The 24,398-nt window shown below is 52.7% G+C and overlaps 1 protein-coding gene across 1 annotated transcript in view; it reads right to left on the bottom strand.

Annotated features, from left to right (window-relative positions):
* Positions 1-24,398, bottom strand: part of MYO7B (myosin VIIB) — a 77,148-nt gene that overhangs the window by 12,551 nt on the left and 40,199 nt on the right. Inside the window, exons 16-30 of the mRNA XM_018065839.1 lie at positions 23,171-23,323; positions 22,522-22,620; positions 21,672-21,766; positions 17,779-17,863; positions 16,133-16,351; positions 14,902-15,072; positions 13,902-14,102; positions 13,601-13,768; positions 9,798-9,875; positions 9,522-9,649; positions 8,123-8,249; positions 6,585-6,704; positions 5,108-5,281; positions 4,254-4,481; positions 2,703-2,870 (exon numbers count right to left, since the gene is read on the bottom strand). Of these exons, the coding sequence (XP_017921328.1) occupies positions 2,703-2,870; positions 4,254-4,481; positions 5,108-5,281; positions 6,585-6,704; positions 8,123-8,249; positions 9,522-9,649; positions 9,798-9,875; positions 13,601-13,768; positions 13,902-14,102; positions 14,902-15,072; positions 16,133-16,351; positions 17,779-17,863; positions 21,672-21,766; positions 22,522-22,620; positions 23,171-23,323 (2,214 nt within the window). The remainder of the gene's footprint in view (positions 1-2,702; positions 2,871-4,253; positions 4,482-5,107; positions 5,282-6,584; positions 6,705-8,122; positions 8,250-9,521; positions 9,650-9,797; positions 9,876-13,600; positions 13,769-13,901; positions 14,103-14,901; positions 15,073-16,132; positions 16,352-17,778; positions 17,864-21,671; positions 21,767-22,521; positions 22,621-23,170; positions 23,324-24,398) is intronic.

Genomic DNA, 24,398 nt, shown 5'->3' with positions numbered 1-24,398 from the left:
CAGAGAAATGCAAATCAAAACCACAATGACGTATCATCTCACGCCGGTCAGAATGGCTGCTATCAAAAAGTCTACAAACAATAAATGCTGGAGAGGGTGCGCAGAAAAGGGAACCCTCTTACACTGTTGGTGCGAATGCAAACTAGTACAGCCACTATGGAGAACAGTGTGGAGATTCCTTAAAAAACTGGAAATAGAACTGTCATACGACCCAGCAATCCCACAGCTGGGCAAACACACCAAGGAAACAAGAACTGAAAGAGACACATGTACCCCGATGTTCATTACAGCATTGTTTACAATAGCTGGGACATGGAAGCAACCTAGATGTCCATCAGCAGACGAATGGATAAGAAAGCTGTGGTACATATACACAATGGAGTATTACTCAGCCATTAAAAAGAACGCACTTGAATCAGTTCTAATGAGGTGGATGAAACTGGAGCCTATTATACAGAGTGAAGTAAGTCAGAAAGAAAAACACCAATACAGTATTTTAATGCATATATACAGAATTTAGAAAGATGGTAATGATGACCCTATACGTGAGACAGCAAAAGAGACACAGACATAAAGAACAGTCTTTTGGACTCTGTGGGAGGGGGCGAGGGTGGGATGATTTGGGAGAATAGCATTGAATCACGCATATTATCATATGTGAAACAGATTGCCAGTCCAGGTTCAATGCATGAAACAGGGCACTCAAAGCCAGTGCACTGGGATGACCCAGAGGGATGGGATGGGGAGGGAGGTGAGAGGGGGTTCAGGATGGGGGACACATGTACACCCATGGCTGATCCATGTCAATGTATGGCAAAAACCACCACAATACTGTAAAGTAATTAGCCTCGAATTAAAACAAATTATTATTCTTTTAAAAAGTGTGTTTCTTGCATTCCAATCATATGCACATGTCAGCTGTGTCCATGAGACTAAAGCAGTCTAGGATAGGTACTGCAGTGTTAAGAGGGAGGAGCCCTTTGACGCGATACTATTGGTGATCTCCCCTTTTTCTTTGTGTTTGTCTTATTTTCTGGGTTATTTGGTAATGTCCACATTTTAGTGTTTACTGAAAAAACATCAGTGAAACTTATGTTCCCTTTGGAAAAAACAGTGGTGTAAATTTCCTAATTCTTTACTCTCACCCCATCTCCCCTTCCCCAAAATGACGATGCCACTTCTTACTCTTGTTCATTCGGGTTCATGTGCATCTCTTGTCTCCTCTGCCTCGTACTAGCCCTAAAAAGTCCATGGCCTCTCCCCTGTAAACACATCTGCTTGGGCTGGGAAACAACAAAAATAATCCTCAAGGTTTGCTTCCCCAAATTCCTGTTCAAGGATTGTCCCCAAGAAATGATAGCGACCGCCTTGGGGAACAAAGCTTCTGTGGCCAAGCTTGTGTGAGGAATATTAGGCAAAACAATTGGGCTTCTCTCCTGCAGGACTCCTTGGAGCCTTTCCTCAGAGCTGTGTACTGTGATTCCTGACGAGCAGGACAAAGCAAGCTGCATTCCCCCACTGCAGATGCGCACAGGACCCTTGTCTGCAAACCCACTCTGAGCACCTCCTTTCCTGTGGCCGGAGTGCAGACTGCATCGGTCACCCTCCCTGCCCCGCCCTGAACTCGGGCAACCCCTGCTATCTGAGCCATGCGCCTGGGGCTCATCTCCTGCAGCTAGGCCGTCAACCTGACAAACCAGCACTGCACTGCCTTTGAACTGCCGGCTGCCTGTCCTGCTGTTTCTTGGCTCCCAGTGCCACAGGGTAACTGAAGCTGGGGAAGGCTTCCCTGGTGGCTCAGATGGTAGAGAATCTGCCTGCAAAGCGGGAGACCCGGCTTTGATCCCTGGGTCAGGAAGATCCCTTGGAGAAGAAAATGGCTACCCACTTCAGTATTATTGCCTGGAGAATTCCACAGGCAGAGGAGTCTGGAGGGCTACAGTCCATAGGGTGTTAAAGAGTCAGATAAAACTGCGTGACTAACACACACACAAAAGCATTAACCAGAGGGTTTTATCCTCCCCCTTCCACCCGCCTCACCCCATGCACAGCTCTTCTGCAGCAGCAGCTGCAGCAAGGAGCCCACCAGCCCTTAGAGGTGCCTTTGCACCCTCAGGACACACTGCAGAGCAAAGCACTCTATGAGGAAGGAGGCTCTGACAGAGGGGTGGTTTGGGACAACCCTGCGGGGAGGGGAAGAGAAGCAGGGGGATCAAGTCAGATGGCTGTCTTCTTGGGGAAGAGGCTGTGAGCCTCCAGGAACCACCTTTACTTGCTGCGGGCTGACCAAGCAGGCGCAGAGGAAGGGCAGCCCTCCCTGCCGTCCAGGCCAGCACCGGGCATTCAGGGCCCAGCAAGGGGACACCAGTAAGGCCCAGCGCGGAACTGGGGCCAGGGTGAGGGTGTGCTCATGGTCAGCGGCTGGGGATGCCTTCTTGTACCCAAAAGCCAGGGCCCAGATTGACCCTGTAGTAGAGATCAGTGGAAGACTGAGCTGCCCAGACCCGCCAAGATGCCATCTTGTGAGGGGGGTGAACCTGAATGAGATTGTTTAAACCTGGAGATATAGGGCTATGGTGACTGGGAGGTTAGTCTCCATCCCCTCAGTGAGTCGGGATCTCCAGCCCCTCTAAATACCAAGGGGCCCACCACCTCCAAAAAGAGCTGCATAGCCAGAGTACACAGGCTGTGGGGAGGCTGACCGTGGCATAGGTGGTGGTGACCAGGCTGGCCCACTTCTCTGGGGTCTTGGTCCTGTACAGCTTGGAAGGGACACAGCTGGGCAGCAGCTCCCGGATGGCCTGGCTCCCGGCCGAGGCACCCAGCTGCACGTAGCAGTGCTGGGCCAGCAGCTCCACCAGCTCTTCCTCCTGCACAGCCCAGGGGTACACACAGGAGCCGGGGTGGGGTGTGCATGTGAGAGCCCACTCTCCCCCAAGAAGCCTTGCCCCTGCTGAGCTCTCACCCCCCACAGCAGAGGACCTGCTAGGCAGCACCTGCCCCTCCCCCAACACAGCAGAGCCCCTGTGTGCCCTGACTGGGCCCAACATGGGCTGCGCTCCTGTCGGCAGGCCGGAGTCTCCCAGCAGCCCAGCTTGAAGATAAGGCGGGTGTCTGCATGCTCCTTGTTCAGCCTGCATGAGCCAGTGAGTGTGCGGGACTGAGCTCTGGGGCCTGGGTGGAGCCCCAGCACTGCTGAGTGAGGTGAGTGCTGTTGCTCAGCCACTGAGTCGTGTCCGACTCTTTGTGACCCCGCGGACTGCAGGACATCAGGTTTCTCTGTCCTTCACTTGTGGACAAGGCCTTTACCCTGTCTCCCCCAGTCCTCACTGGGCAAAGATGACCTCCCTGGTTGTTCCTGCAGAGCCTCTGCTAGGATTCATATGGGCGGGAGCCTGTGTAAGTCATTAGCATGCCCGACACACAGAAGGTTCCCTGCTCCAGGCGCAGCACAGGGACAAGCTGCCCTGTTCTTTCCAAGGAGACAAACCTTGCCCAGCCATCTATTTGCCTGCCTTCTGACCCCACGCCCCCTTTGCCCCCACCTCTCCCTGCCCACTGCCCTGCTCCAGGCAGGCCTCCAGGACTGCCACAGTTGTCTCTAGTCCCCAGCTCATCCTCTGGATTCAGGCCTGGGGAGGTCTGCACCCGCTGAACAGGCACAGCATTGCCCAAGGAGGTCAGGTGCGTGAGCTCCCCTACCCTGAGTCTCACAACCACACAGAAAGCTCTGGTGACTGCACCTTCCAGGAGAGCGCCAGAGGCTCAGAGAGGTGACCTAACGTTCCAGGGCCACACCTCCAGGAAGAGGCACAGGTGGGACCTGAGTTCAAGTGCTGGGGCTCCAAGGTGGCGTTCCTGACCTCCAGGCCTTGCTGCCCCATGAGCAGCTGCTGCGGTGAGGCTAGGCGGACCTAGGGCTGACGGGGGCGGGGGTGGGCTTTGCTGCTGGTGGCAGATGCCTCAGACCCCAGAAGCTTGAGTGAGCCTGTGGCTAGAGGAGGAGATGGAGTCTGCTGGGCAGGGACAGCTGCTCCCAGAGGGCCGCAGGGACCTGTACTCGCAGATGCATCCCGGGCCCACTCCTCTCCCTCAGCCTCCTGCCCTCCATGACCCACCCGGCCTCCCCAGGGACATGGCTGGTGCCCAGCCCGGCTGCCCCCTGTCCCAAAGTCCCTGCCCTGGAACAGGGCCCTTGCCCAGGCTGTCTGAGAGGTGGGTCTTTGGGGCCCTGAGCGCTGTGGTCCCCTCACCTTCTCGAAAGGGTACTCGCCAAGCCAGACTCCATGGAGGATTTGGCGGTAAATGAGATGGGTGCTGACCGGGTCCTCCTGGGAGTCGTGCCACGGGGTGAAGAACTCCTTCCGGAAGTAGAGGCGCCAGGGCGCCTGGCGCTCACTCTCGCCCCTCTCCCGGGCCAGCTGCTCACACTGGGCCAAGGCATCCATCACGTGGTCACGCCCGCTGCCCAGGGACCAGAACTGAGACCAGAACCAGGGCAGCAAGGGTGAGCGACCGCTGCGTGTCAGCCCCCGGGGACACCTGCCTTTGCCATACCCATGTGGAGGTGTGGACATCAAGAGGACAAGAACGCTTCAGACTCCTCCCCATTGGGAGTGGCCTGTCATTCACCCCTAAACACCCCTAGACTCTCCCCCTGCCGGCCCCTCTCACAGGAGGCTCATGCCCATGTGACTGGGTTGGAATACCTCGATTCATTGGTGTGTGTATACCTGGTTCTGAGAGTGGGGATCAGGGCATCTGGGTGGGGCGATGATGTGGGGTTCAGGATGGGGCAGCACTGGTGTGACCTCCACATGGGTGCGTGGGATTCTGAGCTCCCCAGGGTGCGGGGCTTGGTGCAGGATGTAGGCACAGCAGGGGACCTTCCAGGTGTGTGTGTGAGATACTAGGCTGAGCGTGTGAGTGTTGGGCCAGGGAGCAGGCTGCCTGGTTAGGCGGCACGTCTGTGAGCGGGAGTTTGTGTTTGCATCTGTGTTTGGCAGCTGGGAAGGAGAGTGGTGCCTAGGCTGGCGTGATACAAGGGCTGGTGCTGCCCTGTGTGTGTGAAGGAGGCGGGTGGTGGATGGAAACCCCTGGCCAGTACCTTGTCGTACACGGCGACCTGCAGAGAAAAGCCCAGGTGGTCACTGAGCCCCTGCTTGTTGGCGATGTGCAGGCAGACTTCCCGAGACGTTGAGGCTGAGTCCACCATGACCGTCAGGCTCTCTCCAGTCGCCAAGCTGATATGGATCGGGATGTGCTTCTTCGACTTGACAGCCTGAGAACGGACGAAGACTCAGGTCCTCTGCCCAGGAGGCCCCTCGGCTCAGCTGCCTGCGCTGGAGCTCCTGGAACTCTGAGATGGGAGGCTGGCCCACCAGGCAAACTTCCTAACCCACTGCCCCTGCGGGCGCATTCCCACAGGTTCTGGGGCCGGGGCCTTCTGAAGCCCTGCCCAGCTCGGCAAGGCGTTTACGAAGTCCTGGCCAGCAGACATGGCTGCTGAACCGAGGGACCCGCCAAGGCAAGAGCTGTTTAAGCACCGTGCCCGTGGGGTGCAGCCTGTACTGGAAGGCCCCATTTTAACATGAGTTCCCTGAGCTTTAGCGAGATTGGGTGACTCAGGATCACAGAAAATCAAAAAGCTCTAGGAGTGTAGAGTCTTGGACTCTGGGACGCTTTGGGTCAGAGGAAGCCACTGTTACTCTCTGTGTACAGCAGGGCTTGAGCACAGGCCAGACAGCTGCAGCAAGTTCACTTTCAACTCCAGGGCTTCTGGGCAGAGCAGGTAGATGAGGTGGAGGAGGGAAGTCCTGTGGATGTTGGTGGCAGAGCGAGAACAGGACAGGGTATGGTGGGAGGTGCTCTCTGTGTCCTGGTATAGGGCACCACAGGGCACAGAGCATGAGTACCTTCCAGGAGCCACGGGTATAGTGGGCGCCAGACCCTACCTGTGTCTGAAGCACCGTTCCTGAGGATCCTGCAAGAACTCACAGGCAACACAAACAAGAATGCCGCCTAGGTAGACAACCTTGCATGACCATATAAAATGCAAGTGTCTTTGGGAGGGGTAAGCTTTAGACAGTTAGCAGCCACTCACACCATGCAGCTAAGGAACTAAGACTGATTTTCCCCTTCAGCTAGAAGGGCCCTAAGTGAAAGAGAAAGTGTTACTCAGTCATGTCTGACTCTTTGCAACCCCATGGACTGTGGCCCACCAGGCTCCTCTGTCCATAAAATTCTCCAGGCAAGTATACTGGAGTGGGTAGCCATTCCCTTCTCCAGGGGATCTTCCCGACCCAGGGATTGAACCCGGGTCTCCTGCATTGCAGCAGATTCTTTACCATTTGAGCCACCAAGGAATATCAATTTAGATGTGGGGGAGGTGGCACTTTTGAAGCCTGGACTGGGCCTGGGGAGGCTGAGCCCCAGCTGGGGCTCCCAGGGACCACTGGCCCAGAAGAGCAGGGAGGGGCCCAGAGCACATACTTCCTGTTGGCAGCCCCATGAGCTGTGCTGGAGGAGTCACAGGGGCTGCCACCACCCCACACTGGCTGCCTCCCATCCCCTCCAGCCCCTACCTGCAGCTCCAGCCAGGAGGGGGGCTCTGTGCGCACCCCATTGGCACAGGTGCGTCTCAGGCGCTCAGCACAGAAGGGCCCGTAGCCGACTGGTCCTTGACCGATGAAGTTCAGCAGATACTGGTGGATGAGGAAGGGGAAGGCACGAAGATACTTAGAATGGAGGCCGCTTTCTACTCACTGTCCAGATTCTAGGAGCTATGATACTAATTGTAATTGCGGATGATGGATGTATTACTTGGCAATCATTTTACATATACACCTACATAAAATCACAACACTGTATACCCTACATTTGAACAATGTTATATGTCAATAATACCTCAATAAAACTGGAAAAAAAGCTAAAATGATAATAGTGGTGGCAAAGGTGCATTAACGTGGGGCTGTCACACTATGAGGAGTATCAGCTGCACAGCATTTCTGAGGAGCCATTTGTCAACATGTTTTAAATAGTACATAATTTTAAAATGTGTTCACTCTTTGACCTAATTTGGTAAAGGTAGATGTATAGTTTGTAATCATAGTGGTGTTTATGGTGATGGGAAATTGAAAGATAGACCCTAAATGTCCATCAAAAAGTGAAATATGCATTAGGAACACTAACAAGTGGCATTAGCGCTGCCATTTGGGGACAGTTTATGACATGAGAAGATGCTTATAAGTGAAAGCTGTAGGAGAGCCGATGTTCAAAATATGTGTGATGAGATGTTGAAACAAGGTGTTGAAAAGCTTTTTGTCTCTCAGAGAGATTCTTTGAGAAGATGCAGCCTGGAAGGATTTACTGGTGTCAAGGCTGCCCCAGGACAAATGGCCAGGGTGGTCAGACTTCCTGCTGTCCCTGGAGGCATGAGCGATAGTGAGACTGTTTTCTGTGTGATCACAAGTATGACTCTCTCACACCACAAAAGGTCAGAAAGTGTAATGCAAGTTGCCTCTGGGTGTGAGGATGACTTTTACCTTCTAGTTAGACTTTTTACATTGCCTACACATTACTTTTTTCTCCCTCTTGGCTGCAGGACATGTGGGATCTTAGTTCCCCGACCAGAGACTGAACCTGTGCTCCCTGCAGTGAAAGAGCAGACTCCTAACTACTGGATCACCAGGGAAGTGCCCCCTACGTAGTACTTTTATATTCAGAACCAAAAGGTGTATTAGAGTAGCGAAGCCTGGGGCCTCCAACACTTGGAAACACCTCTCTTGTTAGTTCTTAGGCCTAGAGGGAGATGCTGCATCCAGCCTCTCATTGGTTCCGATTCCTCAAACACTTTTGTCTTCTCAATGCCCATTTCATCCACCACCTCACTGTCTTTTGGTGATGGAGCCCAGGTGAGATGGCCCTGCAGATCCTGATTAGGGGCCGGAGGAGCATCCTCTTTTATAGACGTGAAACTGAGGCCCAAAGAAAGCCAGGCGCTGCTGCCCATCCTGGCCTGCAGGAGAACCAGGCCGTGGGCGGGGATTTCTCCATCTGCTGCAGGGCCCTGGGCCCACCCGTGCTGCCCCCGCCCTCAGCTCCTGCCCCTGCCCCTCCCCACCTTCAGGAACCTCTGGGAAGGCGGGAAGCAGCCCAGGCACAGCCCGAGCAGGATCCAGCCCCGGGCCAGGCTGCTTGTTTTGTAGTTCTCTGAGAGCTGCTTGCAGATCTGGCAGTAAATTTCGTCCCTGAAAGACACAGAGCGCTGGGAGGCCAGGCTGGGGGCTGGCTCTGGGGGAGGGGAGGAGCCCTATATTTTGTATGTAAAATCTTCCTAAATCTCTGGCTCACCCCTGGTCTACACGTGTCTGAGGCAGACTCCAGGCAGTGCAGCAAAGGCTAAAACATCTGCACAGGGGTTCCAGCTGCTGCTTACCACAGGGAGACAGAGTCTGAACCCTACCAAACTAATTGCCTCCCACAATGAAAAGTCTTTGAAGGAATGCAACAGATTCGAGAGTCTTCAAACATATCATCCCCAAATGTCTAAGATAACAACCCAAAAGTACTAGGCCACTGAGAAAATAATAGTCAAGTATCAGACACATGAGGAGACAGGAAAACATGACTATTCTCAAGAGAAAAGGCAGTCAATGGAAACTGACCCCAAGATGAACCAAATATTGATTTATCAGGAAAGGTTTTAAAATTACCATGACTATGATCAAAGATATAAAGGACATTATGCTCATAGTGAATGAACAAACAAGAAATCTTGGCAAAACAGAAACTATTTTTTTAAAAAAAAGAGTCAAGTGCAAGCTCCTGAATTGAAAAATGTAATATTTGAAATTTTAAGAAATATTGGATGGGTGTAACAGCAGACTGGGGAAGACAAAAGAAAAATCAGTTAATATGAAGACAGATTAATAGAAAATATCTAACCTCAAGAACAGAAGGGGAGAAAAGAAAGCACAGATGAACAGACCCTTAGGGATGGGACAGGCAATATAAAAGTCTTCTACAGATTTAATTAGAGTTCAAAGGAAAAGAGAGAGAGAGAGCGAAGGAGAAAAAAACATTTGAAAAAAATTCCTTGAATTTGGTTAAAAATATTAATAATAACTTAAAATACGTGAACCCCTGAAATACAGTAGTCTGTCCTTGTAAGGAGTATACATAGTTCTTAAAATTTGCATAAAAACACAATTTCTGTAAAGCAAATTGTGTATAAAGCAAAACATACAGAACAAATGAGGAACTTGCCCATTTACAGGGTCTTGCAGGAAAGCTGGTTATAAGATGAATCAACAACCCATGATGAGTTTGTCTTCCTAAAACTGGGTTTTACCCAGGGGTTTTAATGCAGAGCATTAGAGAACCCCTGGTGGTTGTACCATCTGCTGTTCTGAGAGCCAGCCTGCAGGCTCCAGGGTGGGGAGCAGGTGAGGGATGGGCCCAGGGCTGAGAGCTGGTGAGGGGCTGTGTTCTCAGGGGGCATGATGGGGGTAGGGACTGACCTGAGGCCGGGACGCAAGATGGCGTAGCCCACAATGAACTGCACCTTCTCCAGGTTGGACATGGGTCGGTCTGAGAGGGGGCTGTCCTCTTCAAATGCCTCTTCTCCAATATTCAGCTGGCTGGCCACCTTGAAACCCAAACGTAGCAGTCAGGACAACCAAGATCGCTTCCATTTGCAAAGAAGGAAACTGGGTGAAAGCCTGGAATGCTGCAGCCGGCCGGCCAGTGGGCAGCAGAGCTGGGAGCAAGCCTGGGTCCCCTGGCTCTGGGCTTACCTGGCCTGTAACCCAGGAGGACCGCTTCAGCTTCATGGAGGAGATGTCCTTGGTCCCTCTGTCCCTGCGGCTGAGCTTCTGTGGAGGGAGACAGCTCCTGAGGGAAGGTGAAGCCTGGGCAGCACCTCCAAATCTAACCCAAGACCCGCCTGGGTGGGGCTCATCTCTAGCTCCCGAGCCTTTTCCCAGCCTGACTCATAAAGCAGTGTGCACTCCCTCTCTCCACCAAGCCGTGCAACACTGACAGGTGTGCACCGCCATCCTCACTGCTGGGCGAAGAGACAGGCGAGAGAATGCGAGAAACTGGACAAAAGCCGCTCAGCCAGACATCGGTCCTCCGGGAGGGCTCAGGACTGCTCCGATTCCAAAGTCTGGACCTCTCACCAGTCGAGTGGGCTGGGTCTGAACCCAGGCACCCAGGACAGCCACAGGCTACAGTGACATCCTCTGTGACAATGTGGTGGATGAACACTCTGCCCACTGCAAGGTCAGAGTTTTGCTAGAGACTCAGAAGACTAGACTTTGGGGCCCGGGCCCACTCCCAGCCATCAGCATCCGATGGTCTCCGTAGGCAGGGGTCACAGCCTGTCCTGACGGTGTCATGAGAAGTTGCTGCCAAAATCAGAGCTCAGTGTGGGACTGGGCTTGGGCTGGGATGAGCCAGGTCTGGGGCTGGGCACGGGCTCCTGTGTGTGTGTACTGTGCGGTCAGTTGCTCAGCTGTGTCCAGCTCTTTGCTGTCCCATGGACTATACAGCTTGCCAAACCTGTCTGTTCATGGAATTTTCCAGGCAAGAATACTGGAGGGGGTGTCATTTCCTCTCTAGGGGATCTTCTCGACCCAGGGGTCCAACCCGTGCCTCTTGCATCTATCTCCTGCGCTGGCAGGCAGATTCTTTGCCACTAGTGCCACCTGGAAAGTGGGCAGTGGCTTCCGGCTGGGCTAAAACTGGTTTGCCACACAGGGACCAAATTGAAAATACATTAGCTGGTGAGTGAGGGTGAGCACGGCTCACTAAGCCCCCTGCCCCTCCTTGGGGGCACACACATTTAATAAGTGTGCAAGAAGGAGCACTGGGATCTGTCTCTGTGCTCACCTTCCAGAGGTGCCGGCGGCTCAGCCACCTCTCGATGTCCCCTCCCTGAGTGGTGGCCAGCCTCCAAGGTGACCCTCAGGGACCCTTGCTTCCTGACGTTCTCACCCACGATGGCACGCAGGCAATGAAGCCTCCTTCCTGCGTTCTCTCTTAAGTCACTCGTCATGGAGGAAGCAAACTGTGAGAACAATCAGGCAGCCCGGTGGAGAGGCCGGGGTGGCCAGAGTGGAGGTCTCCCACCAGCAGCTGTTTGCGGGAGCCATTCGGAGGCAGAGCTTGTTGGCCCCGGTCAAGCTTTAAATGACAGTTTGGCTGCAACTTCGTTAGAGATCTGGAGCCCGAACTAATGAACTAAGCCACTCCTGATCCTCAAAAACTGTCTGAGATAATGAACGTGGGCTGTCTCACACCATCAGATTTAGGGGTTCATTTGTTGCACAGCAACAGATGACATTACACTAGGCAGAGTCCACGTCTCTAGAGGCCAGGGAGTCAGGGCTTGAGCTTGGGCAACTTCCATGCAACCTCTGGACCAGATTTGACCATGTGACCCCAGGCTGCAGACCCGCTTAGATGTCTGCACAGTTGCTCTGCTATCTGAGCACCTGATGTTTGGGGGCCTGTGATATTTCAGTTTATAATAAGAAACAGATACTTAGTCTTTGTCCCCATTGCTGGCACAGAACTCCTAAAACCCTTGGAATCGCCTGTGATAAAGATGTCCTTTTATGTTAATGAGGTGACTTTTAGAAAGCACCTAAGGATGGGGGCAAAGCTTTGGTTTTTCCAGTGGTCATGTATGGATGTGAGTTGGACGGTAAAGAAAGCTGAGCACTGTAGAATTGATGCTTTTGAACTGTGGTGTTGGAGAAGACTCTTGAGAGTCCCTTGGACTGCAAGGAGATCCAACCAGTCCATCCTAAAGGAGCTCAGTCCTGGGTGTTCATTGGAAGGACTGATGCTGAAGCTGAAACTCCAATACTTCGGCCATCTGATGCAAAGAACTGACTCATTTGAAAAGACCCTGATTCTGGGAAAGATTCAGGGCAGGAGGAGAAGGGGATGACAGAGGATGAGATGGTTGGATGGCATCACCGACTCGATGGACATGAGTCTGAGTAAGTTCCGGGAGTTGGTGATGGACAGGGAGGCCTGGTGTGCTGCGATTCATGGGGTTGGAAAGAGTCAGACACGACTGAGACACTGAACTCATTGAACTGAAGGATGGGGGCTGGTGGCTAGTGGTCAAGGGGAGGGGGGAAGGGCGTGAAACTGAGCCCAGCTGGCTCAGTGGCCAGTGATTTATTCAATCATATCAATGAAGTGAGGCCTCTGTAAAGACCCGAAAGGACAGGGGTCAGAGATTTTCCAGGCTGGTGAACACGTGGAGATTTGGGGAGAGTGGTACCTGGAGAGGGCATGCGAGTTTCTTAATCTTTTTCATATCTTGCCCTGTGCATTTCATACCTTGCCTCTTTCATCTGGTTGTAGTGACTTGTATCCTTCATAATAAACCAGTAGGCTAGTGAGTAAAGTGTCACTCTGAATTCTCTGAGCTGCTCTTGCAAATTAATCAAACCCAAGGAGGAGGTGTGAGAAAGTCTGATTCAAGCCAGGTAGTCAGCAAATAAAGACCAGTCTGGACTTGCATTACAGTGGGGGTAATCTAGAAGGACCGGGCCCTTCATCTGTGGTATTGGACACTATCTCCAGGCAGATAGCATCCAAACTGAGTTGAATTTTAGGACACCCAGCTGGTGCTGAGACGTTTTGGTGGAAAAGACCCACATACATTGGCACTGGTGTCAGAATTACAGGCTGTCGTGGGGCTCCCGTTGCTGGTGGCCCAAGTGCTATCCCTGCTGGGTCATTCCTTTGAACTATTCTTGGTTAATTCCACTGAGATGACATCATGAAACTGAGGCCCGAGGAAGGGCTTCTGACCAAAAATGGATGTAACAGCCTTTCATCAGAGGGCAGGGTAGAAAACGGGTAAAGAACTGGGTCTTTGAATTCAGCGGAGTGCATTCAAAGCCCAGCTGTGTAACATGTATTCACTGTGATCTGGGGGCAAGTCGCTTAACTTCTCAGTTTCTTTAGCTACAGTAAATTTAATAATCCTACTTTGTAGGGTGGCTCCTCTGGAAATTAACTGAAGAGAAGCAGCTGGCATATAACATGCTGACAGTCGGTAACAACATTTGTTATTATTACTGGTCTATGCATTTGAATCCTGAAGGGCTTCCCTGGGGGATCAGACAGTAAAGAATCTGCCTGCAATGCAGGAGACCTGGGTTCAATCCCTGAGCTGGGAAGATCCCCTGGGGAAGGGAATGATTATCCACTCCAGTATTCTTACCTGGAGAATCCCATGGACAGAGGAACCTGACAGGCTACAGTCCATGGTGTCTCAAGGGGTCAGACACAGCTGAGTGACTAAGTACCAAGTCTGACTAAGTCAAACCCAGTGTTCAGCGCCCGAAGGACCTTCTCCAATAATGACTGTATAATTCACAAAGTCCTGGATATAATGCCTGACTCATGAGTTCCCGAGTGCAATTCAAGATTGAAAACCCTAGGGGTCCGTAGGTGCTGCAGGTGACGCTCACTCCACACTGTGCCTCCCCTTTCTGGCCCAGCTTCTCCAGGCCCTGGGCCTGGGGACGCCGGGAGGGCGTCTCCCCTTGGCACCGCCCTCATGGCGCACCTGTGCTGATCTGCTGTGTTGTGGAGGCTGGCTGCTGCTGTCCTTGCCCAGGGCATCGTGGATCTGCCCCATCACCGAGCCTCCATGCAGGATGCTCCTGGTGAAGAGCACTGGCTCTGGAAGGTCGCCCATGAACCGCAGGATGATGCTCCACACAGCCAGGGCAGCCTGGGAAAACGGAGACAGAGCCCCCGCTTGGAACCAGCTCCATGCAGCATAGAGCCCACGGCATCCTGCCCCTTTCCTGTTCCCGCGGAGCCAGCGGGAGGCCTGAGCCACGAGAAAGCACGGAACCAGGCACCGAGCAGTCAGTGTCATCCTCGTGGTAGAGCAGAGGGTATCGGAGGGGCCGCCGGATGTGCGTGTGGCTGGCCGATTTCTGGAAGTAGGTCACAGCGAACTTGGGGAAGGTGTACTGGGCCAGGTCATCCTCAGGCTCCTCCATCATGGGGACCGTGTCTAGGTCAACCTCAGGCAGCTTCTGGGTCATCTCTTCCAGATCCTGGGACAGAGACAAGGGCCCACTCTCCTCTCAGATGTGGCCTGCCAGCGTGCGCGTCTTGGGGGCCAGGGAGCCCTAAGGAGGGCCTGCCTGGTTGGTGGCAGCGTGCAGGATGACCCACTCCCCCTTGTGTTGGGGACTGCCCCCCGCCCACACCCTCAGTGCGTTCCTGGTGGGCGGCCAGTTGCTGGGTGGGCCTTGGGTGGGCCCAGACACCCCCACTCCCTGCTGCCTCCTGCCTGCCTCCCTTAGGTGCCCTTCCAGGGGAGGTGTGCCCAGCTGCCCCCAGAGCACAGATGGTTTGTGGGTGGGTGGAGCTTGGGGGAGCGGGCATGAGCTCCTGGAGGGATGCAGTGAGAGTCAGCAGGGCAGCCCTGGAGCTGTCCTCTCTGCCCAGTGAGAGTCAGCAGGGCAGCCCTGGAGCTGTCCTCTCTGCCCAGTCCTCCTGCTCTGCTCCCCACCCCCAGTCCCGCAGGTCCCATTCTGCAGAGCAGCAGCCAACGAGATGCTGTGTGACGGCGGCCAAATACAGGTGGGAAACACTGCCCAGCTGAAAGCCCAGGAACATTTGCACAGTAAAGGCTCTAGGAAGACTTGTAGCTAAGACACCTCCTTAACTTAAAAGGGGCTGACCACAGAGACCTTCGCTCCTCTCTTCTCTGCATCTTCGCCCACGACCACAGAACTCACTCCCCGAGCCAGGTCGTGCCTTTTCAGTAAAGCCTAGAGGTTGGCTGAAGGCTGGGACTGGGCAGGCACCCCACAGGACCCGACGCTGGGCTGGCAGGGCCCATCTTACCTCAATGTGCGGTGTGGCCGGGCCATCCTGCCCACCAGTCAGGGAAGGCAGGAAGCCAAACACCTGCTCCACCATCTCCGTGTCGGTGATGGTGTCGTAGATGGACTTACGCTTCCTTTTGGGTACAGCGCTTGGGCTCTTCTGCTCTTCAGCTGGGATGACCAGAGGCACCTGCACAGACACCCCGTGGGGCCGCAGTTGCCACCAGCCCAGCTGCAGCAAGCCCCTCACGAAGCTGAATAAACCTTCTGCTCCCATATTTGTCAAAATCAACATCCCTTTAAAACCCTAGTTTTCAATAGCTAGAGGGACTGGTGATCCACCAGCCTGGGCTTCCTGTTTCAGAGAAGATGTAAGGAAGGGAGATGCTTGCTTATCCCCACGTGGGACCACACTAAACCCCACAGAACCTAGCTGCAAAAGCCACTCAGGCCCACATGGTCCCTTCACTAAAAGCAAAGAGGCTCCCCCGGGAGAGGGCCCTGGCCCGCCCGATCTGGCGCTCATTCCGGGGCCATGTAGATGTAGGAGCATCTGCTGATGTGTCTGAGGCTCAGCACTCTCTCACTCTGGCCACTGCACCGGTCCTGTACTCAGGGGACCCGTATTGTCTATGGAGCAGGAGAGAATTTCACTCTAGCCCCCTTCTTTATCACCATTGCCAATGAGTGAGTTCTGAGGAGTGAGATTGAATCTTGGGTCCTCTCTGGATGGAGGGAATGGGACCACCCAGGGGTGAAATTTCACAATGCAGGGATACACATCTCAGTGACATTTGTTTGCCCCCTGGCCTCCCATCTCTCCTGCCCAGACTCTCTTGAAGGCTACTCTTGGTTTTTCTCTGCCCTAAGCTATCAGACCCGCCCAGGAACCAGGCACCTCCACCCTCCTCCATGGAACTGTGGCCTCCCATAGCTCAGTTGACCCTGGTTTCCTGAGCCTTCCTGGGACTGATCAGTGCTGCTGAGAAATCATCCCCAAAGCTAAAGGAAGGGGACCAAAGGACTTGAGTTCAGGTTCCAGGTATAAGATGGAGATAATCCATCTCCCATGCTGCACCCTCAGTGCCCAGGGTATGAGCTGGGTGTGCCCACTACACTGGTAACTTTGGACCCAGAGGGGGTCAGGAGTGTCTGATGATGGTCTTATGTTGCTGCCCACTCCCTCTGCCTGCCCTCCCTCATCTGGGCCCAGCCATCCCCACCTGCCCAAGAGGGCAGTGACCACCTACATTGGCTTTCTGCTGCCGGAAGTTCCGTCGAGCAGCCATGCCCCTGGCATGCGCCTGGATGACCACCACAGCCCTCCTCTTGGCCTGGACTTGCTGGCGCACCAGGTAGCCCCTGCAGAGGGCCTGCAGCTTGACCATCCTCTGCCGCAGGGCCTGGTACTGCTTTGCCAGCAGATGGCTCCGGGCCATGGCCTGCAGACGCTCAAAACCCAGGAGGATCTGGGGAGGCAAGAAGGGTGTACACCTTCAGAGGGGCCTGGGACTGGCAGGGCACAGAGCAGAAAAAGGCTTCCCAAGGGGACAGAGAGCGAGAGGCAAGGTGTTCTCCCAAATTAGCTTTACAGTTACATGCTTTTTGGCAAAGTGCTAGTGCTAAAGTTTTGCACACCTGTGAGCACAAGCAGATTAAGTGACTTATACTTGTAAAGCAGTTAGAGCCTGGCATGATATTGGTGCTAAAGAAGTACTTTTACATGGCATAAATGATAGAATGGTCTTCTGACGGCTGCTGCTACTGCTAAGTCACTTCAGTCGTGTCCGACTCTTAGCGACCGACTCTTAGCGACCCTGTGGACTGCAGCCCACCAGGCTGCCTCGTCCCTGGGATTCTCCAGGCAAGAGTACTGGAGTGGGTTGCCATTGCCTTCTCCCTTCTGATGCCTAGTGACAGAGACCTGGGCCTAGTGACAGAGACCTGGAAGTCACGTGGGTGGCAGGATGGCAGAGTCCTGCTTTTCACACCTGCAGCCAAGTGCAGTCAGCTCGTGTGGGGCTGTGACCTGGCGGAGGCCTTTGGCCTGCTCCAAGCAACTCCCTCACAAGGAGCTTGAAAATAAAGAGGAAATAATAAGCTATGAGTACCCACTTCTATGCTGCAAACACACTCTGGGCCACAGAGGCCTCTGAGCCTCTGGGCCGACTTCTATTGGCTTTTCAAAGACCAACCCTGGTGCGTGCTGTCTGTGTGGGGTCATGCTTCACTTTACAACCATCAGGTCACACAGACCTGCATCTCAGCTCCAGCTCTGCTGCCTACGCACTGCGTGCTCTTGGGAAAGTGACTTAATTTCTTTATGTCTCAGATCCATGACATACAATGTCGGTTTAATAATAAATAAAACGATGCACGTAGAGCAACAGGCCCCATGTAGCCTTTCCATTTGCGTGTTCCAGCCACAGTCATGGCCATGACCAAGGCAAGCAGTCAAGGAGGCCCAGCAGGCATGTTACAGGTGCCTCTGGTTCGTTTGCTTACCAGACACTCATTAGCAGTGCCTGTGGTCAAGGAAAAAATTTGGAAGAAATGCTTGAAACAGAGAATAATCAATCCGTTAACTTCTATTGCTGCCTGCAAACTGAGGGGGGAAAAAACCAGCCACCATCTCATTTCAGAGCAGGACATCTCATTCTAGCTCCGGAGATGCCTCAGATCCTGCAGGAGAACACTTGAAGCCCGCAAACATGTGGCCTGACACCGCTAAGAAGAGCGTGGGGTGCTGAGGTGTGTGACTGGCAATGCTCCTTGCCCCAGCACGCACAGTCGTAAACAAATGTCTCACACTCACAAACAAAGGTCGATGTCGGTTTCTAACCAGACAGGTGCCCCCTGCCCCTGCAGGTTCCACCTCCCGCGTGAGTTCTCTTACCAGCTTGAAGTTCCGCTGGCTGTAGTGGCCTCTCCACCAGGCCTGGAGGGTCACAGCTGCCCGCCTCTGCCTTAGAAACTCCTTCCTAGAAGGGGAAATCCAAGTCAGTGGTAACAACCACAGGCATTTTAAAAGCCTCGGGTGCAGGGGATGGGGAGGGGACGGATTTTGAAGGGAAGAGAGAAAACAAAATTCAGGTAAAAATGAATCCACATGGTATTTCTTTCCCAGAAGACTTTATAGGCTGAAAGACAGGTTAGGAACAAAAAATCTACTGCCAACAAATAAACCTGTGAGTGAGGACAGTCTAGTTTCTGTTTTTTATTTATTAAATTTATCTTGTATCTTTCATTTATTTATTTTTGCCATGCTAAGTAACACGTGGGATCTTAGTTCCCTAACTAGGGATCAAACCTGTGCCCCTGCAGTGGCAGTGTGGAGCTCTAACCCCTGGACTGCCAGGGAATTCCCGAGGACAGTCCACTTTTTAGAATGAGGAGGAATAATTTCCTCATTAACCCCAAAGATCTATGAAGGTATAAAGCCAGTTTCCAACTTTTTCTTCCTTGCCCTGTCGTCTGGCCACTAGCCCAGGAGTCTACTGAAATCAGGTCAGAAATCTTGGTGCCAGAGCTCCTCTCTGGGGACAGGTCAAACCAGAGGGCAGCACCCAGGCGCTGGCAGCCTGGCAAGTGCCATCTAACTGCTCCCTCCACAGGGAGGACGTGCAAGTGCTCAGTCACTTCAGTCGTGTCCGACTCTGTGCCACCCTACGGACTGGAGCCTGCCAGGCTCCTCTCTCCATGGTTTCCTCCAGGCAAGAATACTGGAGTGGGTTGCCATGCCTTCCTCCAACAGAGAGGGAAGTGGGCTGAACATGGAGGGATGATCTGAAACCCGGCTTCTGGAGAGTCAGAGGTGCATATGGCTGTATCTTCCTTCCCACACTTAACTGAGTTTTCTTATCACTTCTAATAATTTTTCAGGGTATTTTCTTAGGTTTAGAACGGTAGATTTCAATCATATTAAAAATCACCCTCGGGGAGTAGGGGCAGGGGGATTTAGATGAATGTGATTGAAATGTGCAAACTTCCAGTTATAACTAAGTGCTGGGGATGAAATGCACATGGTGAGCAGAGTGGACACTGCTCTAAGGAATACATGAGAGTTGTTAGAGCAAATCCAAGAAGGGTTCTCATCAAAAGGAAAAAAAGTTCTTTTGCTTTTGTATCTATATGAGAAGATGGATATAATAATAACTCTGGTGGCCCAGTGGTAAAGAACCTGCCTGTCAATGCAGGAGATGTGGGTTCAGTCTCTGGGTTGGAAAGATCCCCTGGAGAAGAAAATGGCAACCCACTCCAGGATTCTTGCCTGGGAAATCCCATAGACAGAGGAACCTGGCAGTCCATGGGGTTGTAAAAGAGTTGGACGTGACTTAGTGAGTAAACAACAACAATCTTACTGTGGTAACTGTTTCATGATATAAGTCACATCATTACGTTGTTCAGTTGCTCAGTCATGTCTGACTCTTTGCGACCCCATGGACTGCAGCACTCCAGGCCTCCCTATTATGTGGTACACCTTAAACTTATATGGTATTGTATGTTAATTATACCTTAATAAAACTGGGAAACAAAAACAAACAAACAAACAAAAAACAAGAAAAAAGTCTCTGGAGAACTTCAATATTTATTGGTGTCTGGGTGCCGCCCAGTCCAATTAAGTGAGAATCTTTGTTGATGGGCAAAGAATGTATGTCTGCACATATAATATTTTTAATGTATGTACACACACACTTACATGATGATTCTAATATTAGGCCAAAGTAGACAACCAAATAGTCTAAAGAAAATTTCGTCTCTTTTCTAACGTACCAGTGGTCCTCAGCTGGGAGTGATTCTGCTCCCCAGGCACATTTGGCAATGTCTAGACACATTTTTGGTTGCCATGACTGGGGCGTTGTGGAGGAGGATGCTACTGGCATCTTAGTAAGTAGAGTTTAGATGCTGCTAAACATCCCACAATGCCCAGGATAGCCATCTCTAACGAAAAGTTATCCAAGCAAAATGTCAATAGTGGGACTTCCTGGGGGTTCCCGTGGTTAAGAATCCACCTTGCAATGCAGGGGACATCAATCCAATCCCTGGTCTGGGAAGATTCCACATGCTGAGGGGCAACTATGCCCATGCGCCACAACTACTGAGGCTGCGCTCTGGAGCCGGCAAACCACCACTGCTGAAGCTCACGCACCCTAGAGCCCATGTCCCACAACAAGAGAAGGCAGTGCAATGAGCCCGTACACTGCACCCAGAGAGCAGCCCCTGCTCACCACAACTAGGGAAAGTGTGTGTAGCAGTGAAGATCCAGCACAGCCAGAAACAAGTAGATAAATTAAAAAAAAAATACCAATAGTACTGAAGTTGAAAACCCTGATTTCTATTTCTATCTTTTAAAAAAATTTCTTGTCTAATTGCATTGGCCAGAACAGCAATAACACTGCAATTATCAATAGTGATCACTTCTGGGTAGATGGAGTAAATATGCTTTTCCTTACCACTCCTGCTAACTATAACTAAAAACCCTTAGACATTATACATAAAACAAATATGAAGAAGACCCTGAAAGATGGAGGATGAGAAGGAAGACAAGCTAAGGATCTCAGACAGTGGCAACTTCTCTGAGCTTCTTTTTGTCTCATGAACCCCAGACTAGGAGCTAAAGAAGTAGAAAATCCAGAAATGACAACAGGGACAGACCAAAAAAAACCCAAGAAAAGCCTTCTCTCTCCAGTAAAAAGACCAGAAAAGGGACAGTTTAGCAAGACACAAAACTTTTAGATGATAACCAGTCTACTGCAGTGAAACACCATTTAAACAACTGTGGTTCTTACCCCCAGCTGCACCAGAAAATGCCCAATGGAAAGCCTAGATTTCCACCCTCACCTGTATTGTGTCAGAGAAGGCTGAGCAGGAAGTCATCCTCGATGGGCAGTAATGAGTCCATCCCCTACAACGTCACTGGAGACCACTGGGGACTCCTGCACCTGTGTGGCCTTCCAAGCCACACTGCCCTGCCTCATGACCCTTCTTACAGGTGCCCTCAGCCACTTTCTCCTATTTTGTCCTGTCTGGGTTTCCAGGCCTTCCTGTGGTTGGTAACGGGCCGGTGGGACAGCAGGGAACACCATCATGGTGTCTACAGAGTCCTCTGAACATGGTGAGGGGCCCCTGGAGAGGGGATAGGCTGCCCACTCCAGTATTCTTGGGCTTTCCTCATGGCTCAGCTGGTAAATAATCCGCCTGCAATGTGGGAGACCTGGGTTTGATCCCTGGGTTGGGAAGGTCCCTTGGAGAACGGAACAGCTACCCACTCCAGTATTCTGGCCTGGAGAATTGCATGGACTGTGTAGTCCATGGGGTCGCAAAGAGTGGGACACGACTGAGCGACTTTCACTTTCACTGGACATGGTGAGGGTAAGGGAGGCAGTAATATGGCTGATTTGCTGAACCTGGGCTGAAATTCACGTGTTACCTATTTACTGACCAGGGAACTGAGTTGAAGATGGTTCTTTTCTTCCCTCCAAACCCACCACCTCATAAACCCAAATGCACATGTTTTCTAAGATAACTGAAGTAGAGTCAAAACTCAGTCGAGACCACACTGGTAGATTCTGCCCTTCACCCCTAACATTCAAATTGTGTGTTAGCAATTCTCTGCCAGCACAGACGGCAGTGTCCCTGGTCAGCAGCTTGCAAAAGCTCTTCTGCCTCAGTCACCCCTGGAGAGGGACCAGAGGGAACACGTGACCCTGGTTTAAGGGGTACAGGCCTGCCCAGGGGATAGGGCGTGTGGATCTGTGGGTGGGGAGGGGCTTGGGGCAGGGCCTGCACCTGCGTTTGTAGCCCCGCATGACTCTCTGGATTCTGATGGCAGCCTCGTCCAGGGCCTGGCTCCTCTGCACCTCCAACAGGGTGTCCTGGTTTTCCTGGAACAGAAGAGTTCTCATCGCATAACTGCCCTGCTTCACCCCCAAGCCCCTACCTGCAGCCAGGGCTCTGTCTCCAGAAGTCAGGAACTCTCAGACTCTTCCCGGGAGAAGCAGGCAGGGGTTGAAAGACCTGCCCTTAAGCGGCCACATGTGGCTCCGAGCCCAGAGCCGCAGCCCAGCCCCTCAAGCCAAGAACTTCTCATTTTAGCTCTTTCTTCTTGTTAATTCAACCTGGAAATTTTCGTTTCTGCTCTGGAGAACCCAAGAGGGGGGCAAAAACTGTCCTCCAAGCTGTATTTTATTTCCTAAAAATCATGTGAAACACGCATTCAGCTGTAATACAGACACATGCTTGTTTCAATATTAACATGTTTCCCCAGCCTTTGCAGAGAATTCACAGTGTGAGGTGATGGACTGTATTCATCCCTGAGTGGTGACATTCCCAGGCCCCCGTGATGGGGGGTGGGGGAAGGGGTGGCCAGGGGGAACAGTGGAAGACATCCCTCAGGTCCTTTTCGCTCTTGCTCGGTAGCTTAGAGGCAGCCCCTCTGTCTCCTTACGTCTTGTCCTTCACGTCCTCTCCTAAGAAGCCGCCCGGGCTTTCGCAGGCTGGGCTGGGCCCTTTCGGTGACTCCCTGCCTCCCTTTCCCCTAGCATGGCTTTCTACGACCAGGGCTCCTTCAGGGCAGGGGCTAGGCATGGAGCAGGCACCCACGAGCACCAGGTCAGCCACACAGGCTTCAGGCTCTCACCTTCAGGAAGATCTTGGTCTTTCCCATCTTCCATTCTTTATCTGTCCCCAGCCACCTTTCGGCGATGCACAGGGTCATTTGGCGAAACTTGTTCCGGAGCTGCCAGGAGGAAACAGGAGTGGCTCGGTGGAATCACGCAGGAGGCTGAGGTCCCTCCTCAGGGGCTTCTTAGGGATCGGGGTCTTTCTGCTCCCACAGGGGCTGCTGGGCCAGGGCACAATCACCCGGCACCCTGGATCAAGGATGGGGTCCAGAGGATTACCAGACCACAATGCTTCCAAGGGCGTGGGGTCTCAGTGTGGCCCTTGGACGCGGGCAGTCCAAACTTTAGGATGGCTGAGTGTTTGGGGGAAGGATAGGACGGACTTCCTGCTCCCTGGCCACACATCACCTCTGTGACATTCTGCCCTAAAAGTGGGTATTTGCTTTAAACTTTGGTTGCTCCTAGAAGCAACATATTCAGTCGCTAACCTCCTCCAGAAAAGGGAAGCAGGAACAGGGGTCATTTCAAAGCTCCGGCCCCTGGGCATCAAGAAGGGGCCCTGAGCCCTCTTGGAACTGGGAGGTTGGGGGCGCCCAGAGGCGCCCGGGTTTTCAGGATGCGCACGCCGCGTCTTGGGGCCTGCGGCCAGGCTGCGGGGACACAAACCTCCGTGCGCACGGCACTGGGCAGCAGGACGCGGAACCTCTGTGAGAACTCCTCGAAGGCGTAGCGGATGGGGAAGCCGGATTTGCGGATGTGCACGGTCTCCATCATCCCCGAGTAGCGCAGCTGCTGGATGCACAGCTCCCGGTCGAAGAGCTGCGGGTGCAGAGGCGAGGGGCTGATAGCACGGGCTGCCCCCTTCCCAACCACCCGCCACCACCTCTGCCGTTGTCTCCAAATGCAGGAGAACGAAGCAAACACTTGGTTTCACGAAAATTCTATTCTGAAGAGCGATATTTGTTTGAAGTCGCTGAAAGTCCTGGAAGTGTTTCCAAGGAGATAAAAGTCCATCACATACAAACTGGGACATCCATAAGAAGAGCAAATATTTCCCTCATTTTCAGGATATGCAGAGTATGAGGAATATAAAAATTTTTTGCATATGCCACATTTAAAATATTGGTAAATGCCCCCAAACAGTGATCTCAAAGAACACGGTTTCCTCCTGACCTTGCCAGTGTTGAGGTGACCACAGCCCCTGGGGTCCTTCCAGCAGGGGCACCATTATGCCTCCCGCTCTAGTGGAAGGAAGAAGTACATTCCCTACTTAGACTCAGAAAATCCTGTAATCAATTTAGTCTCTGCATCCTCCAGAGATAGCTATTTGGAGAGGAGTTTGGTCACAGTGCTTTGCACAAGGGTATGGGGGCTCAGCCATGGCTGGCACCCTAGAGGAGCCCCCTCCACCTGGAACCAGGAGCGTCTGGGACTAGATGCATACCCTCCGATCTGGCAAGCCTACCAGCAGGCAGTCACCCACTTGGAAACATGGAGGGCCACTGAGGCAACTGCTCATGGGGCCAAGGACCACCCAGCTGTTTTGGGCAACTACATTCCTTCCATTTGCTCAGTATTTCTGCTGGACCTGCTGTTTCTCCTTTAATCTTTACAACAGCTCTACTTGGATGGGGTACTTAGCTCCAATTTAAAGATGAGGTGCCTGAGCCTCAGAGACATATTCTTAAGTGGCAGAGCCAGAGTTCCAACCTTGAGCCTGCCTGGCCCCTCAGCCTGGGTTCCCCTATACCTGTACAGGAGCTGCCATCTCCCAGGGGTGTTTCAGCCAGGGGCACCCACAAGACCTGAGCATGACCCTCAGGCCCTCACCTGTGGCAGAGGGCCTTTGAGAGCACAGTTACTATCTAACATCTGTGCATTGTGATTTAAGGAA

The sequence above is a fragment of the Capra hircus genome, chromosome 2 (assembly GCF_001704415.2).
Source record: "Capra hircus breed San Clemente chromosome 2, ASM170441v1, whole genome shotgun sequence".
NCBI classification, from domain to species: domain Eukaryota; kingdom Metazoa; phylum Chordata; class Mammalia; order Artiodactyla; family Bovidae; genus Capra; species Capra hircus.
The sequence above is the reverse complement of the archived record's forward strand: the minus strand, read 5'-3'. Positions and strand labels throughout refer to the sequence as shown.